The 19079-nt window shown below is 42.9% G+C and overlaps 1 protein-coding gene across 2 annotated transcripts in view; it reads right to left on the bottom strand.

Moving 5' to 3' along the window:
* Polr3b (RNA polymerase III subunit B) overlaps positions 1-16780 on the bottom strand; it is a 93309-nt gene extending 76529 nt beyond the window's left edge. For both annotated transcript variants that reach the window (XR_003712580.1, XM_028776983.1), the window contains exons 1-9: positions 16578-16780; positions 10734-10766; positions 10478-10534; positions 10326-10390; positions 6646-6721; positions 5971-6071; positions 3697-3788; positions 1800-1917; positions 117-225 (exon numbers count right to left, since the gene is read on the bottom strand). Coding sequence is in view for 1 of the 2 variants with exons in the window: in XM_028776983.1 (XP_028632816.1) it covers positions 117-225; positions 1800-1917; positions 3697-3788; positions 5971-6071; positions 6646-6721; positions 10326-10390; positions 10478-10534; positions 10734-10766; positions 16578-16649 (723 nt within the window). In the remaining variant the exon portion in view is untranslated. The remainder of the gene's footprint in view (positions 1-116; positions 226-1799; positions 1918-3696; positions 3789-5970; positions 6072-6645; positions 6722-10325; positions 10391-10477; positions 10535-10733; positions 10767-16577) is intronic.
* Between the last annotated feature and the right edge of the window lie 2299 nt (positions 16781-19079).

Here is a 19079-nt window from a genome sequence, read left to right as displayed (position 1 = left end):
AGCGTGCTATGTCTACCTTAAATATGATGACAATGGGTATATCTTCAGACACTGTGCTATGTCTACCTTAAATATGATGACAATGGGTATATCTTCAGACACTGTGCTATGCCTACCTTAAATATGATGACAATGGGTATATCTTCCGACAGTGTGTTATGCCTCAGATAGAATCGCCCCTGCTTCACGGCCATGTTGGTTCTACTTTTCTTCTCATGGGTGGAACTGTAAGTAAACAGACGGCAATTAAACTGCACTCGTCCCCAGGAAAAGCAACGTTGATGAGCCAGCAGTCAGGCACTGCTGCTCAGCAGATAAAGCTGTTTCTAATTCATTAGCTTTAAAGACACACACCTGTCCTGCCACTTCTGCGACCATTAAAACACAACTGTTTCATTATCTTCAAGATTATGGTGGGAATTTTGTGAATGGATGAGTAACTTTCACCCTTTGACCTAATTTCCCATCCTTTTCCCTCGTGTGCCTGGTTTGCTGGCTGGTTCTCCAGACCAGGCTGGCCTTGAACTTGGTACTTAAGGATGATCTGGAACTCCTGTTCCTCCTCCTGCCTCTTAAGTGCTAGTGCTAGGATCACAGTCATGTGCCTCTGTGCCTTCATGTAACGTATGTCACATTTATTACACCTGAATTACTTAGATTCATGACTGATCTTTCTTTTTAAAAAGAAAAATCTCAAAAGGGCCCAGGCCATTTTCTAAGAAGAAAATTTTAAAATAAGTAATCCAAAAAAAGTTACCCACAGTATTGGCACAGAATGAAACCTAAAGTCATCCTAACTTAGCTCCATCTACAGGTGTCTCTGATGAGATTCCTAACAGACTAGAAAGCACTTCAAACATTCTATTCAACCATAACAGTAGCACACACTAACTGCCTACTCTACTGTTGGCCCATAGCACACACGAGTTCTAATCTCCACATGACAACACTACTGAGGGCCCCTCTAAATCATGTATGATGAAATCAAGACTTAGAGACGTTAAACTACTACCCACTCCAGAGTCACAGAGGCAGACACATTTGTGAATCTGAGGCCTGCCTGGTCTAAAAACAAGTTCCAGGATAGCAAAGCCTGTTACATAGTGAAACCCTGTCCCAAAAAATCAGAAGAAACAAACAAACACACAAACACACAAACCCATAATGTACCAAAGAAACTGACTGGTTCCTACTAAGTCTTTGATAAGGGCCATCATTGTTAGCTGCCTCTGCACTAGAAAGAAGCCTCAGAACTCTGTGGTAACAGGTTTGTTACAGGCCACCACAAGATCACTACTGCACCGATGTCTCTCCTATGCTACAGTTCTGCTGTCCTTACAGCCCTCAAGTCACATGAGAACAGAAGTTATGAGAACCCTCCAGGTGCCGCTGCTTAGAGCATGGGTGCACTGGGAAAAAGCCAGGCTGGACAGCTAATACCAGCACACTAAGTCCATGGTACAGTTTGTTCAATATTATACATGAAATACTCCCTGCTTACAGAAGCCTGAAAAGGAGTATGAAAACTCTGAAAGTTTTTTTTGGCTTTTTCTTTAAAAGTTTCTTTAATGCTATAAATTAATAAAGAACACAAATTAACTAGTGTGCTTCCAAATGCTGTCTCACATTTCCATTGCTGAAATCTTAAAACCAATACTGTGTTAATAGACTCACGTACAGATGAACTGTACACACACTGCCTGTTATGGAGAGGAATACCGCCCCTCCACATGAGAAGGCAACCACCTTCTATTGCTAAAATGATGACTATTTGGAAAAGCACCATCTGTTTCCCATACCTGGTAACTGAAGCTCCAACGGCTCCTTTCCTGTCGGCCTCCACAATGATCCTGTTCTTGGACAGCTGCTCTTGGATAAGAATGACTTTTTCCACTCCTTTAACAATGAAGTAGCCACCTACCGAAGGGAAACAAGAAAAGCTCACCACCTCTTCCGTACCCAGTGCAAGTAGGTGAGGGTAAGGAGCTCCTGAGTGGTCTCCACAGTGTCAGTATAGATTGGCCCAGAACTGGCCCTGTCCCCACCCCCCAAATGCTCAGACTACAGGTAAGTGCCTATGATCATCACTTCAGGCACCAACAATCATTAATTTGATGGGGTTGCTGACATTGCTCTATGAACTGATGACAGTATCAGACAGTTTTACAAAAAGAACCGAAGCTGATACACCTTTTTAAGACAGAGAGTATATGACTAGTCTATTGCCCTAGTTGGTTTTGTTGTCAAGTTGACTCACTGCAAAGTGGGACCCTCAACTGATGAATTATTTCTATCATACTAGCCTGTTGGGCATGCCTATGGGGCATTGTCTTGATTGATAACTGATGTTAAGAGGGCTTAGCTCACTGTTCCCTCCCTAGACAAATGGGCCTGAGCCATAAGAAAAAGAGATGAACATAAGCCTGGTACAAGCCAGACAGCAGTGTTCCCTCATGGCTCCTGCTTCAGTTCCTGAACTAATTCCCCTCAATGAGGGACTGTGACTTGGAAGAGTAAGCTAACTGAATCCTTTCTCTTCAGGGTGCTTTTGCTCCTGGTGTTCATCCCAGCAACAGAAAAGCAAACTAGGACAGAAACCAGAACCAGAAGTGGGGTGTCTCTGTGGTGAACTGACCACGTTGATTTAATAAGACAACAGAAGTATTTGAAACTTTAGATTCCAGATTGAATATTCAAAGATTAAAGGGTCACTCTGTGGAAGCTTGGATGGTAAGAATACTGAAAATACAGACAATGGGGTTCTGGCTTGTGACAATACGGGGAAGCAGAGACTTGACTAGGGCTGTCTGTGTGGTATTTCCAGTAAGACTCTGTGGAAGTGAGACCTGTGTTTTATGGCCAATGGAGGTTAGTTAGCAGGACTGAGAAACAGTTGTAATTAGAGACCAGCATCACTGATGAGGAATCTGGGAAGTATTTCCTCAGGGTAAGCACACAGAAGCTGTGGTCTAGAAGGTGGCAGAATTTGTTAATTTTAAGACTTGTATGTGGTACTGATTTGGCAGGACTGAGACTTGGCAGTAGGTGGAAGTGCTCCAGTCAACGAAGAGAGACCAGGGGAGGCTGCTGTCGAAGATGAAGTCTCAGCTCAAGTGCAGACTCCAAGATAGCGGAGACATCAGTATTGTGGGACATCTGGCAAGGATGGGGGCAGGTGTGCAGTGAAGTTGGTCTGTGCCTAAGTGACAAGCTATGTGAGCTGCAGATGGTAGAGCCAGAGAAACGGAGATGTCCAAGCCTTCTGAAGCCAGACGATCACGAGTACATCTCAGATGTCAGACAGTGAACCTCTTACATTGTTGGATTTTGATTTTGCTTTGATCTGATTACAACTGTGCCCTATTCTTCCTTGGAAGAAGGAAGCACATAACTTGGGTGGGGCTTTACAGAAGCCCACACATTAAGCATCTCAAATATCAAGTATCCCAAAAGAAACCACACAAAGGCAAAAGGAAAGAACAGGCCATGACAGTAAGTTGGAAGTCAAGCTGCTAAAACCTTTAAGCCAACAAAGAATCAGCATATGTTTAGAAATCCAGAATAAGCTGGTGTGAAATGTCCAGGTTTTGCACATAGTTTGTTCAATAAGTCATCAGAAGGCAGGAAGTCAACAGCAGAACACTAGGAAAAGGAATAGAGCAAGGCAGAGAGGGGACACCCACGTCACCCACATACCTGGGTCCAATGGACACTCATTCAGTTTGGCAAACTCTGCTGGAGTTTTCCCTGTCAGAACACAGTTTGAACTTCGGAGCATGATGGGCATTCTGTTTAAAGTAAAACAAAAGAAAGTTATTATGCACAGACTGACAGAAAAACTGCAGTGAACACATGGCAGAGGGGCCCGAATCTCCATGTAACCACTCAGAAGACACAGTCCACGAGAGAGCCAAGGGAAAACCAAGATTTCCCCAGATGTCTCTTCTGGCACAGATGACAGCTGTACTGGATAGCGACGATGACACAGCTAGGAAGAGAATTACTAACTAGGAGAAGGTATCGAAGCATGTGACTTCAGGGAGCCTATGAGATGGAGTCTATGAAGACGAGTGTTCTAGGAAGAACCATGCAAGAGCAATCTAAAGCACACCTATTCAGACTTACGTAACGGGGAAAGGCTGCGGATCTTAAACATGTCTGAAGGCCTTCACAGTACTATCTATACAGGACAAATGACCACACGTAAACAGATAACAGTCAAGATAAACACAGCACAGTTGAGGAGAAGGCTTGAAACACGAGCCAAGGTAGGTTACCAAGGGGAAACTGTGTAGTCAGATAGCACTAGGGAACCAAGAGGACAGCCTGCATGTGGGTACTCTGTTAAGTACCACACAGAGGTCAGGTAGGGAAGAAACTTTCCATCTTCAGAAGATGGAAAATAAATACCAAATCAAAGTCTGACATAAAGAGGTGTATGTGGCACAAAGAAAACCCAAACAAGGGACTAGACTGATGGCCTGTAGTCAAGAGCACTGGCTGTTCTTCCAGAGGACTCAGCTTCAGGTCCCAGCACCCACACGGCAGCTCACAGCCACCTCTAACTCCACTCTTGGAGATCTGATGCTGGCTTTGGCCCTCCTTTGAAATTAAGCACATAAGTAGTACACAGACATACATGCAGACAAAAGACCCACAGAAACACAGGTACACAAATATAAATAAATGTTAACTTTATAAAACAACAATAATTTTGAATTTATGGATAACAAAAAAAGAAAAAAAAAAAAAAGCAAGAGGAACTGAGGCTGACCAAATTTTAAAATTCAAGGACAGATTTGACCTGTCAAAGCTTTCTAAGATCTTACTCTTGCTAGGAGAATAAAGATATACTCAAACTTTGTTAATCAATGCAGTTTAATTCTAAAGTAACATATCCAGAAATGAAACACATGTCTTTCAGAGCAAGTAGAAGAAAAAAAGCTCCATTTAAATGGAGCAAAGGGAAAATAAAAATAAAATGTTGGAAAGATTTCATGTGCAGAATACACTGATGAAAATATATGTAAATATATATGTGGTGGTTTGAATTATGCTTGGACCAGGGAGTGGTACTATTAGAAGGTGTGGCCTTGGAGGAAGTGTGTCTCTGGGAGTGTGGGGGTGGGCTTTGAGACCAACCTCCTAGCTGCCTGAGGATGCAGTCTTCTATTGGCAGCCTTCTGATTGAGATGCAGAACTCTCAGCTCCTTCTCCAGCACCATGCCTGCCTAGACAGTGCCATGCTTCCCATCAAGATGATAATGGAACAAACCTCTGAACCAGCCCCAGTTAAATGTTGTCCTTTATAAGAGATGCCCTGGGCATGGTGTCTGTACACAGCAACGAAACCCTAACTAAGACAGATATACTTCTATGCACATAAATTGTGTGTGTGTGTGAGTGTGTGTGTGTGTGTGTGTGTGTGTGTGCATACATGTGTATAATAGATATAAATAAACTACATTCTCCAACAAATTAAAACGAAAGTCTAGGTACACATGGTTTACCTCAAGAAAACAAAAACATTTTAAATTCATAGCCATTTCTACAGAAGCCTCAACATCTGTCCTTAATTGGAAAAACCAGGTTCCAAAGTTATTAGCTGGTACTATCCATTATTTTTAAACATGTTCTAGGAGATAGTAACTTCTTCCAAAACTATTGCTACACATAGATAAACGTCTAGAAAAACTACATACAGGATCCACCAAGAAACCCAGTGCAGAATTCAATGAACTCCTACGTGACCTACTAAGCACTCACTGCTGGTGTCAGGAGAAGGGAAGCATTTCCTCAGCTTCAGTGAATGGTCTCCAATTACTATACACCACTGCTCTGTCTGGCCGTTACCCTAAGCATCCACAACGCAATTCTGTAAGCTAGGTACCATTTCCCACACCCTTCAGAGGAGGGAGTGAGGCGCTAGCCTCCAGGCAGTGTCGCTCCAATAACAACCTTGTTTCTCACCTGCCAATGGGCAAGGCATTGCGGATTATCCTCTGGCTGCCTCGGGTATACTCAATGTCCACTGTGATTGGGGCGGAGTATGTCATGTCCCTCAGACGGCACTGGAACAGAATCACACAGTTAGTGCCCCCCTGCCCTTCAGCAATCCCACAAGGAGTACAGTGGATACCAAACTGAACTTTCCCCACTGAGCTGCTGATGCCTGGTCTCAGGGCATGGGGAGTCACAGTTGTGTTTAGAACATGTGTTAGCTTGGCATGAAAACAAGCTGAAGGATATCTTCATCCTTTATACATTGCTATACCCAGCTTTTACATGAAGGCATGGGACCAAGGATCCACAAGATACAGGAAACCACATGCAAACTCCTCAGAGACTTCAACAAATGAGAATTTCTCTGAAATTAAGCACGTAATTCATGTTAAATCCCATCTGTAGCTTATACTAGAAGTTGGGTTTAGACTTCTTTTTAACTTTTACAACAGTGTCTGAGATTTTAAAGTTTAAGTTGTCTATTCCTGACCAGTAAGAATTGCTTGTATAGAGCTGGAGGAATGGCTCAGGGGTTAAGAGTACTGGCTGCTCTTCAAGAGGATCGAGTTTCAATTAAAAAATGTTTAAGAGTATACATCAAGAGCAGACTCTAGGTCAAAACAAACAAGTCCGGTAAGGTACCTCATGAGGGGACACTGGTCTAGTGACATTGAAGCTTTCTTCGACATCAGGAAGTCCAACATAGATATTAAGGTATCTGAAAAGCAAATTATTCCACTATCAATTACACCTTCTCAGAAAATATACATGTGTGATCCCTCAGTCTTTGACAAGTGCCTACCTTGCTGAGGATGACAAACAAAAGTGACAAGTGCATACCTTCTTGAAGTGACAGTTCATAGAACCTTACTAATGAGGGAAGATGCTATCAAAGTATTTCTGTGCAGTGTGTGTGTATGCACATGTGCATGAACATGTGTGCTGTACGAATATGCACTTGTGTGTACAGGTGCACCTGCAGACGCTGATGCAGAGCTTTTTTCCTACAGCTTTCAACTCTACGTATTTTTAAAGATTATTTTTATTTTATGTGCTCAAGTGTTTTGCCTACATGTAAATACACTGTGTGCATGCATAGCACCTGCAGAAGCCAGAAGGGGGAATTGGATCCCCAGGAACTGGAGTTAAGAGGGTTGCTAGCAATAATATGGAGCCAGTGCTCTTAACACCTAAGCCCTTTCGCTTAGGTCTCTGACTGAACAGAAAGTTCACCACATGAGTTGGCTACATTCAAGCTCTGGGGATCTGCCTGTCTTCAGACCCCAAGTGTAGTGGCTGGATGTACACAGCGCTACTCGGTGCTTTCCATGAAGCTGTGGGCTCCACGCTCAGCACTTTATGCACACAGCCATCCCCTGGCCTCCTAGGAATCTCCTAAGATACTGCAGGTTTTATTAGAAAAACACCAGAGCCATGGGTCCATAAACATGATGCCTAATGAAAACAGCAGCACGTAAGGCAGCGCCTGTGCCACTGAGCACTTAGGGTTTTAGAAGACTAAACAAAAGGGAGGACTTACAAGGATGCTCATTGGTACCAAAGAAGAGAGGACAATGTGAAACTAATGATGTTCTTAACTACCAGTAGTAGTTGGAAACTGGGTAAAAAAGAACTGGGAAGGCAGGTGGTGGCTTTAATCCCAGCACTCAGAAGGCAGAGGCAGCAGATCTCTGAGTTCAAAGTCAGTATAGTCTACTGAGTGAGTTCCAGGACAGCCAGGACTACACAGAGGAATCGTGTCTTCAAAACAAAACAAAAGATCTGAGAGGGAAGCAATAGCTTTTCAAGATACGATGTGCACAGGTCCAACTCCTCTAAGGGAAGCATTCTGATGTAGCAGCTTGATTGTGTTCTGGATCCCCTAAAGCTAAAGACAGAAAGGATTGCATACATCTGTCCTCTAGTTAGCAAACATTACTCTTGCAGACCTATCAGTAATCCTGAGGTTACTCTGGATATAATAAAGGGCTGAAACTTTTCTAAATTAATTATAGATAACAAGAGCTAAATTTCTCAGTGTCATGAATAAAGTCACAAGAAGGAAAGGAAGCCATTTTGAATGAGTTGGTACCATTGGCTGAAACTAGAAGCCATCAGTCTGAAGTCTCTAACATAAACATTTTAAAGATTATTTTTATTTTATGTGCTCAGGTGTTTTATCTACATGTAAATACACTGTGTGCATGCATGACACCTCCAGAAGCCAGAAGAGGGCATTGGAGCCCCAGGAACTGGAGTTACAGAAGGTTGTCAGCAATAATATGGGGCCAGTACTCTTAAATCCTATGAGACACAGAAATACAGAAATCCTCTGTATGTGTGCATGAATGTGTTAGTACATATACATGTATTTGTCAATGCTGTCTGCTAAGTCCTTAGTGCCCGTATGTTCACCTAAAAGTACTACCTTCCAGTAAAAATGACCAAAGTACTTTGGAGAAGTGCTTGCTTCCCAGATGGGGACAGAGGGGAAAAACCAAGTATATATTGTATCCCATGGTTCCAGAAAGTAAAGAAGTAGGTGAAACACCATGAGAGCACATTTTGAAAGGACATGGTGTCAAGGCGAAGGATTTCCCTATGGCAAAGCTAAGATAATCTGAGGAAGAGACTAACAATACTGGACTGCAAACAACAGAAAAATAAATAACCATGAGCCTAGATTGATATAAAACAATATACAGAAAGGTACAATGAGGCATGGGAATACTAAAGCAGAAGGCATGATGGGAGAGAGCCTTCTCTTACAGTAGCAGCCACTATGGACAAGAATCATCAATGCACATTAGAATCAGTGGGGAGGGGCTGTGAACATAGCTCTGTGTAGAACGCTTGTCCCACAAATACAAACCCAGGCACAGGAGTTGTTTGTTTGTTTGGTTTTTTTAATAAATAAAATTAGTGATGAAAATATCGACAGTTGCATTGGCTAAAGGATCTCCCCATAGATGCTTGTTATAAAAAGAAAACTGCATCCTTACAGTGGACAATTCTGAAAGGCAGACACTACATTAATCAAGTCAACAGTGTTAGAGAGATACTGACATTTGTACCCTCTAACATGAATCAGTAAAAACAGCACAAAAAAACTGCTGAGGTGTTCTTGCTAAAATGTGTAACTTAATCTAATCATGAGCTTAATCTAATCAGACACTCAGACTCAAAGACCCTCTGCAAACCTGACCAAACTATTCAAGTGTCATGGCCATGAAACCCCAGGTAAGGCAGGACTATCAGAGTCAGGAGGTGAAGAAACCAAGACAACCGCAGGGCTGAGGAGACGTCTCAGCACTTTGAGACCATGTACTCCTGATCTTGAAGAGGACCCAAAGTTGAGTGCCCAGCACCACATCAGGCAGCTCCAGGAGATCTAAGGCCCTCTTCTGGCCTCCATGGGCAACTGCACTCAGCTGTACATACCCACAGACACACACATATACATAATGATGGACCATTTTAAGATTAGAAGCCATCTTATTGCAAGGTCGAAATAAATTCATTCCTGTTTTATGTAAAACATGTATTTGGCAAGGTCTTGGCCCATCTTTCTAGAATTTGATATATTCCACAACCTGTACACTAGTCCCCACCCTAATAAGATGTTCTGCCACATCATTTTTAAATGTTCACACAAGTTCCTAAATAACCAATATTTCTCTGGAAATCCTTCAACCCCTGAAAAGCTCCTAGTCTTGCAGGTTTGGGGGCTGTATAAACCCCACTGCCTCCTACATCTGATAGTGTTTTCTCAAGCCCCACTTTAGAAAGGAATGCTTGCATACTTTGACCACAGAATTTGGGCAATGGTCTTTACTCCTGTTCAGTGGAATTGACACTAGAAAGACAGCCTAACATGGGCCAGGGACTGAATCTGGCACAAGAACCAGGACGTCAATGGGAAGGACATCAGATCAGGTCTCCTTTCAGCCAGCAGTACACCATCTATGTAACCTTCTAGCTCTGATGATTGCCTCTGGTTATATTCAATGTAGTAACATACGCTGTGTAAAAAATTCTGAATGGTTTTTATCATTATTAGTTTTATATAAAATTCATCAAAAGAAAGGCTTACTTAAAAGAATTAAAACATTAAAACATCACTTTTAGTAACTTCTCAATTAAAACTCTAACAAATGATTTACAATTAAAAGTTAAATATGAGCACTTTACAAGTTATTTACTTACTAAATAGATAAAATAGTGGTATTACAAGAGGTTTGACAGCGAGTACATTTACTTCAGTGTTTAAAAATATTATGTACTGCATAGTATTCTCATAATAGTAGCAGCTGGTTTCTTACTTTAAGTACCACATGGGGTCAGCATCGCTTGTAACCTTTTCATTGGCTTTCATTATCTTCTTTATCTGCAGTAGAAAGTGTAGAATTAGGAACAGAGCTCTTACTTCCAACTGGTCCTCAGTTCACACGTGCTCTTAATCCTGGGTGCTTACCTCTACATTAATGAAATAGTTAAAGGAGTCTATGTGCTGCTTCACCAGGCCTTTCACCTAAGCAGGGAAAGAACAAAAGACGGCAACAAGGGACAGTAAATGAGTCGCTCTGGCCACAGGTGACCATCAAGGTTTCTCAGATACAAGTGAGGGTAAGGTTAATACATGTATTTAGTTAAGAAAAAAAATTAAAGGACCACCTAATGACTTATCACGTGAAAAAATAACCAATTATTATTAAATAGCAAACGATTACCTTTAAAAATGCTGGAAGCAGCCTCCATTTTTCCTGTGGACCAAACAAAAGGACATGAGAACGCATGTTAGTAACCACAAAACACAATTAATTACTATGGTGTACCAATTTTATCACAGCATGCAGAAAGAAGTAAACCAAACAGGGAAAATATTATACTATAATTGCTATTGTAAACATCATGTTTGTATGGTGCACATGCACATAAACACATACACGTATATCATGGGTTTCCCTAAATATAATAAAACCTCTTCTGGATGACAAGGTTCCAAACACGTTTCACATTTATTCTCATGGCACATCCTAAGTGAGGCTTGCAGTTTGAAACGAGAACAGTTAGTCTTGAGCCTGGAGGGAGAATCAGAGTTCTTTCTAAACCAGAGTCTCAAGCTACCTCAAGGCTTTTGGGGATCAGCACACATCGGTGCTCCTCCACTGACAGACAGCTAATTGCCATGCCTCTTGCGTTTTTGGACTTGCCTTGTAGACCACTACATCCGGGGACAGCCTCTTTTCACTTATCCCGTCCACTAAGGGAGCCCTGACAGATGGGCACAGCTGAGTGTAAAGTCAGAATACTCAGTTCCCAAGGAAAGATCTATGGTCAGCCTACAGCTTAGTGGCAAACTTTAAAAAAAAAAAAAATGGCCTTAGGGGCTGGAGAGATGGCTCAGTGGTTAAAATCACTAGCTGTTCTTCCAGAGTTCCTGAGTTCAATTTCCAGCAGTCAATCACATGGTGGCTCACAAACATCTTCTGATGTCCTCTTCTGGCATGCAGGTGACTATGCAGATAGAACACACACACACACACACACACACACACACACACACACACATATATATATAAACAAGAACTAGTTTTAACTTGAGGGACCTGAGTGACACTGCAAAGTTCTGAGTGGAGCACCCTCATATTAACTGGATGGTTCTGGATGTTCGGTGGAAATGGACAAGGCCGGAAGCAGGACAATCACCTAGCTAATCACAGTAGCCCAGGCTGGTAACAGTATAGGTAGGAAGTAAGAAGTTGTGTAGCTAGCAGACATAAGCTTGAGCAAAGCCAGTAAAACGACAACAGACTGGACAGCTTCCTAGAGAAAAGTGAAGTTAAAATTAACACCATGGTTTCTGGTCTGAGAAGGCAGAGGCCCAGAGCCACCATTGACAGATATGAGAGGATGGGGCCACGTGTAGGAGCAGCAGGCTGTCAGGGGTTAGGGTGTTAAGAATTTGGTTGGTACATGTTTAGTCTGAGATACCAATTAAGACATTCAGGAAGAAATGTCTCACGGGCCGTAGATGTCTTAGAAACAGTGGCCTAGGATATAAATTATGGAATGGTTATTAAAGCCAAGGGATAGGGAGATGGCCCGGGAGCAATGAAAAACGAGTTGAACAAAGTGAGAAAAGCTGAACACAGTGGTGCACACCTTTAATCCCAGCACTTGGGAGGTGGAGGCAGACGCATCTCTGTGAGTTCAAGACCAACCTGGTCTACAAAGTTAGTTCCATGACACGCTCCATAGTGAGATCCAGTCTCAAAAACTTAGGGGGGGGGGGGAGAGTCAGAGAGACAGAGACAGACAAGAGACAGAGAGAGACAGACAGACTGACTTTCTAACATCTAGAAATAAGGATATGGGGAGGCCCAGAAAACAGGCAAGCCAGTCTCTGAAAACAGAAAGCAAGAGTGTTTTTTGGGGAGGAGGAGGGCTGAAAAGATTGTAAGAGAACTTTCTGGGGTGATGGAAATGTTCTAGAGTGTATATTGGGGTAATAGTTGTTTGAGTATCTGCAACTATCAAAGCCAAACCAAGTGATACTCAGTATCTATGCAATACTATGTTCCATTGTATCCTGTTAAGCAGAAAAAGAGAAGACCAAAACTACAAGCTGAATTAAATTCCTACACTGGCTTCTATGTGGCCTGGCCTACAGGACTGTAGAAGACATCAGTAGATAAACTCTAATTCACCACGGCTGGTGCCATATAACAATGGGGAATCTGGACAGATACATTAAGGGACACTTTCAGGTAAAGATGAAGACAGATGTCAGCATGATGCTTCTGTAACCCAAAGATACATCAAAGATTGTCAGTAAACCAGCAGACACTAGGGAAGAGGCACACACTGAAATCTTCCCCAGGTTCTTCTGTAAGTTTCGTCTTGGATTTTCAGCCTTATTTCCAGAAATATGGGAAACTGAACATCTGGTTTTTTACACTATCAAACTATGGTACTTTGTTACAAACATCCCATGTACTAATCTAGCTTTTCAATTTTTTGCTCCCATATTTCAAAATTTCCCCTCTGTACACAATGAAATTCCTATCTCAAAGACAGGAGGAGTGAGTATACAGTCCTTGTGGAAAACTTACTGTCTGTCACAAACACATACATTTTCATCTCCTGTAGAAAACCAGGAAACCCTCCATCCCTTACTTAGTCACCCCAACTCCTGGATGTGTACTGTGCAACCTTTTCTGTTGGTTTATTCTCGCAAAACAACTCAACCTTTGAGCTAGCTATGGTGGCCCATGCCTATAACCCTGGCAATTAAGAGGCAGAAACAGAATAAGTTTAGAATTGGCCTCAGCTATATCAATTCAAATCTAGCCTAGGCTACATAAAATTCTGTCTCCAAGAAGTGAGAAAATGCATAAATAACACAAGGTTGGCGAAGGATTGTAAGGATGGCAATAGAGAAAAAGCCAAAGAGTTGGCAATAGAATTCTAAACATTATCACCACCCCACGAAATAGTTTTAAGTTTAGGAGTATACTGCCCATAGCAGTTAGGGTACAATGGTTGGAATAAGAATGGACCCAGAAGCTCATGAATTTGAATACTTAGTCACTAGGGAGTGGAACTCTCTGAAAGGATTAGAACGATTTGGAACTGTGGCCTTGTTAGAGGAAATACGTCACTGTGGGCGGGCTTTGAAGTTCCAAAGTCTCTGTCTGTCTCTGTCTATCCCTCTGTCCCTCTGTCTTCCCTTCCTCCCTCCCTCTGCCTGCATACTGACCAGGATATAAAGCTCTCAGCCACTTCTCCAGCACCTTCATACCATCCCTGATATAACAATAATGGACTAACCTCTGAAACCGTAGGCAAGCCCCCAATTAAAAGTTTTCTATTATAAGAGTTGCCTTGATCATGGTGTCTCTTCACAGAACACTGACTGAGACGTAGGATAAAATCTAAAGTCATCAACATGTTTGTATTTTACCAAGTCTGGCCAGTGCTTATTTCTACACCTCTTTCCCACCACTGCCCACTGTACTTGCTGTCTGGTTTTTGGTTTGGTTTGGTTTGGTTTGGTTTGTATGCATATACCAACTTTGGTGGGTTTTTTTTTCCTATTTAACTTTCAACTCTAATTCGTAGAGTAACTTGTATGTGTCAATCACGACTTCCTTAGGAAGGCACTGACTCCTTCCTACCACAGTGTCTGCCATAGACATAATACTGCTAGCCCTTTCCCCCCAGTCTTATCTCTATAGCGGGGTCCCAGGTCTTGACATTTTATTCGGAATCAATGAACATAATGATGTTACTTACTGCCTTTGCCAAAGAAGGGCCTAGAATGGCACTGGAGGCTCAGAAACTGACACTGCATTTATTTCTACGTATTATTCTCATTTATTTTAGTGAGCTAATGAATAGTAATCTGAACAGTACTTACAAGAGCAATATTTTTAGTATGCTGAGTTAAATGAACAAATATCATTTCCTTTTAGCAGAGCCTATTTATTATTCAGCTCCCCAACTTGCTAGCTAGACTGCTATGCCTGAGCATGGTGAGCGTACGAAGGAGGCATTCCAAATAAAGGGAGCTCTTGTGCACAGCGCACAGGGTTGAAAACACTGATGTCTATGTCTGCTATGGGTTAGACATGGTGAGGAGAGGAAGGAAGGTACACTGAAGAGGCTTAAGGTAGTGAATGAGATGATAGCAGGTTCCACTGAGCCAGTGCACTGTGTCTCAAATGCTGAGCTAGGGCTGGGGACCACAGACAGAAGGACCAGGAAGCACTGTAGTGGCCCATTTGGAAGATATTGGGAGTCCCAAGTGATGCTGCAATTAAGGATGACTGTGAGGAAGGGTCCTTATATTAACATTGTAATACGACACTGTGATCTACAAAATTCTCACCTGAGAATCATACCCCCCCAAAAATATTGAAAGTAAAATAACACTCATGCCGGGCGGTGGTGGCGCACGCCTTTAATCCCAGCACTTGGGAGGCAGAGGCAGGCGGATTTCTGAGTTCGAGGCCAGCCTGGTCTACAGAGTGAGTTCCAGGACAGCCCGGGCTACACAGAGAAACCCTGTCTCGAAAAACCAAAAAAAAAAAATAAAAAAATAAAAAAATAAAATAAAAAATAAAAATAAAAAATAAAAATAAAATAACACTCATAATGTTTTGAGTAAGTTTATAATTTTGTATTAGGCTACATGTTTAACTATCCTTTGCTGAGTGGAAGGCAGGTCCTGTTGATTAGGAGTAGGAAAACACTGTGAAATAAGCCAAACACAAAGACAAATGCTGTGTATTTTCCCTAAGAGAATCTTGGAACTCATTCTTCAAACTCCCTCTGGGACACTGACGTTGTGATCCCCCTACCTCCACATTCCAAATCTGGGATTAAAGGCGTGGCTCCCATACTCTGTTGAATCAAGATAGTAGGAATCAACCCTGGGTGCTCTGGAAGAGCAACCAGTAGTCCTCAATCCCCAAGCCACCTCAGGGCCCTAAGGAAGTTTCTAACATTCGAAACAGTCACTGATCATGTCGCTCCCGTTTAAACCCTTCAATGGTACTTTATTATTCCCAAGGAGAAAGTCTAACACCTTCTGAGAGTTAATACATTTCAGAATCAGGAACGCATCTCTTACTACCCTCCTCCTCCAGCACCACTGGATTTATTCTGTTCCTCTGAAACATCTGATGGTGTATGGCAGAGGGTCTTGTAAAGTCTGTCCCTCTGCCTGAATTTCTTCCTCGACCACCGTCAGTCCTAGATCTCCCTATTCTGTGCCAAAGATGTCAAGGCTCAGAGAGAATTTATATACCTTCTCAGAAAACAGAATCATGTCAATAACTCACTTCATCAGAAGTTCACGGTGAAGCAATTATCCCGTTAACATTTAAGAATCTGATGAAAGAGCCGGGCGGTGGTGGCGCACGCCTTTAATCCCAGCACTTGGGAGGCAGAGGCAGGAGATTTCTGAGTTCGAGGCCAGCCTGGTCTACAGAGTGAGTTCCAGGACAGCCAGGACTACACGGAGAAACCCTGTCTAGAAAAAAACCAAAAAGAATCTGATGAAAGTTATAGGAGACCCTCAGAAAATGCAAGATCAAAAATGAGAAGCGGGAGGATAATCAGGACACTTAAACTAAACCTGTAGTCCAAAGAAACTCTGGACTAAAAAGAAAATGATGACCAGCGAGAGATTCATATTTACTTCTAGTACCAAAGCCAAATGGGACTTCAAGAACATTGCCTAAACTCCCAGGATCTCAGTGTCCTTCCAGAGTAGAATACACAAGGGCCAATTGTTGCCAGTGTACACTTGAACTAGAAAAGCTTCACCCGAGAGCCATTCCCTGAGCTTCTAAACTGAGGACGCTACTAAGACATCTTCTGCTCCTGCTGCTACACCCAAGACACAGACCTTGTGAACGCTCATACATGCGGAGCTCTGAGCACGTGCACATGTCCTGGGCATGCGCAGAAGCTTAGGGCCCCGCCCTCTTCCTCCAAAAACTCTCCCAGCAACGCCTCCTCAGTCGCCGCCAGCCTCTTCCGCTGCCAACGCTCCCGGCGCTTACCTCCACAGTCGGGATCGGCGCAACCAGCTGCTCCGGAGTCAGGCTCCCAAACTCCTCAGCTAGCACGTCCATTCCATTCACGGTAGAGGAAGAAGTCGTCAGAATGTTCACATCCGCTCGTGCGGCTCCCAGCAAACAGCACGCGGAGAGTGGTGTGCGTTCTCCTCCAGTGTCCCCGCTGCGCTTGTTTACGGGAGGCCTTTCAAAAGGTTCCGCCTGCTCCGGGCCGAACCTGCGGAGGAACCCGGAAGTGACAAAGCCGGATGTGGTAAACTGTATCCTCTGGTGCACTTCCGAGGTCTCGCCGGGCTAATCCCAGATTCCCGACAGGCTTGTTTCCAGTATCCCCAGAATGATTGAATACGGCAAAATATAGTAGTTCTAATTGTTTAATCCGAAAAATAACTCGATAATACACATTGGCCACAACATGAACCTCTAAAGTGGAGATTTCATTTAACTCAGTCTAAACTTTTATTTATGTTGTGGAGTACAAAAGAGCAAGACATGTTTTCCATGCCCAATAAGGGGTTGGATAAATAATTGGTGGTACCTGCGTGCAATGGGCAGCCATCAACTGCCATAGGAATAGCCATAATAGGGTGGGCAGAAATGCTCTAGTGGCAATAAAGTCTAACAAAGTGTTACTTAAACTCCCAACTGCGTGATCTTGGAGTAAATTGCCCTCACAAAATTAAACGGGTAGGGAAAACCCCAAGAAATGATATTAGAACAGTTAATTAATGGTTGGGAAAAAATAAGTCTAAATCGTATGTCGATTAAATATTTCTATATATAGTAACAAAACACTTGAAGAAAATGTAAGAGGGAGGGAGTTTGTAGTGTGCACGGGTTTGTTCCCCACTACACTGAATAAACCAGGGGTTGCACATAATCCTCCCATGGTGACACACACCTCTAATCCCAGCATTTAGAAGCTAGAGGTAGGAGGGCATCCAGAAGGGCAAGGATATCCTTTACTACCTAGCAAGTTTGAGCACATCCTGGGCTACATGAAACCCTGTCTCCAAAGAAAAGAGAATGGATTAATAACATTGACTTGGTGAAGGATTTCAAGGATGGCAACAGAAAAGGCATAAGAATTGCTAATAGAGCCGGGCGGTGGTGGCGCACGCCTTTAATCCCAGCACTTGGGAGGCAGAGGCAGGAGGATTTCTGAGTTCGAGGCCAGCCTGGTCTACAGAGTGAGTTCCAGGACAGCCAGGGCTACACAGAGAAACCCTGTTTCAAAAAACCAAAAAAAAAAAAAAAAAAGAATTGCTAATAGAGTTTTAAAGTTGTATTCCATTTTTTTACAGTGCTGTTTCTGTCCAGGGATACATTCACAAAGAACCAGGAGGTCAGAAGTCATGCTGGGGAAAGGAGGGTCCTTCCGTCTGAAAAGGCAAAGGGATATTTCTTAAAGTCTATCTTTCCACTCGTGAGTGGGGATGCACATGGGCCGACGTTCCTGCATACTGAGGGGATTCTGGGTGTTGGGCAAGACTGAAGAATTAAAACACCTTCACTTACCTCTGTGCCCACAGTCCTTTCTTGGAAAAGCCCTGCTTTGTGTCAGAGCACATCATTCTCCCCTACCCAGAAGGCTAGGTTTTCCACAAAAACAGCCATCTAGGCTAGACATGAGGGAGAGGTTGAAACTAGCTTACCAGACCCTGTATTCATGTCCAAACTGTGGCGGGGGGAAGGAGGCAAGGGGGAAGGGGGACAAATTCTATCCTACTCTTTCTTAGGATGTTAAGACATACAAGTGGGAATAAAGATCCCAAGAGAAGGAGAGGCGAATACTGAGTTAGTGTTTGTTAGCATCACAGCAGTGGACAATGTTTTTGGTTGGAAGAAATCACAGATCCATATGACCAAGTAGCTAACAGCTCACAATCCAGAATGAGACTCTTTGCTGGGGTTCAGATACACTTAGCAGCTCCATGGCCATGGGCAAGTTCATTGTCCTTCACACATACAAAACTGAAAATGTGCCATGCAGCTACATCTTAATCAAGTGCTCAGGGTAAGCACTGCCAAATGATGAGTACCCAGTGGTTATTATTTTATCATGTTCTAAAAGACCAAAACCAATATCCAGCTGTTCCAGCACACCTGCAAGAGTAGCTGCGGAGTCAGCCCCAGGTATTCTTTCTTCATAAGGCCATGTGCTAAGTCCCTTGAAATATTAAAGAGGCTCAAATTTTAGGCTACGAATGAAAATGATGCTTCATTGCAGAAGAAGCAAAGCAGACAGCTTTGGAGAAAGCTTATCATTAAAGGGTGGTTTTGTGTTTGTTTTGTTTTGTGTTTGGAAAGGTTAAAGCTCATGGGATTAACTCAGTGACTGCTAAATGAATCAAGAGCATGTCAAGTTTTGTCACCAGACTTTGAAGTTGATATCAAGGACAACCACCACAGCCTTCTCTATACCCTTGAGGTTTTCTGCCAATGACAATATTGGGCCTAATGAACCGTGGCTCTGATGAGATATGA

This window comes from Grammomys surdaster, unplaced genomic scaffold (assembly GCF_004785775.1).
Source record: "Grammomys surdaster isolate TR1022 unplaced genomic scaffold, NIH_TR_1.0 275, whole genome shotgun sequence".
NCBI lineage: Eukaryota > Metazoa > Chordata > Mammalia > Rodentia > Muridae > Grammomys > Grammomys surdaster.
This window is presented reverse-complemented; position numbering and strand designations above follow the sequence as displayed.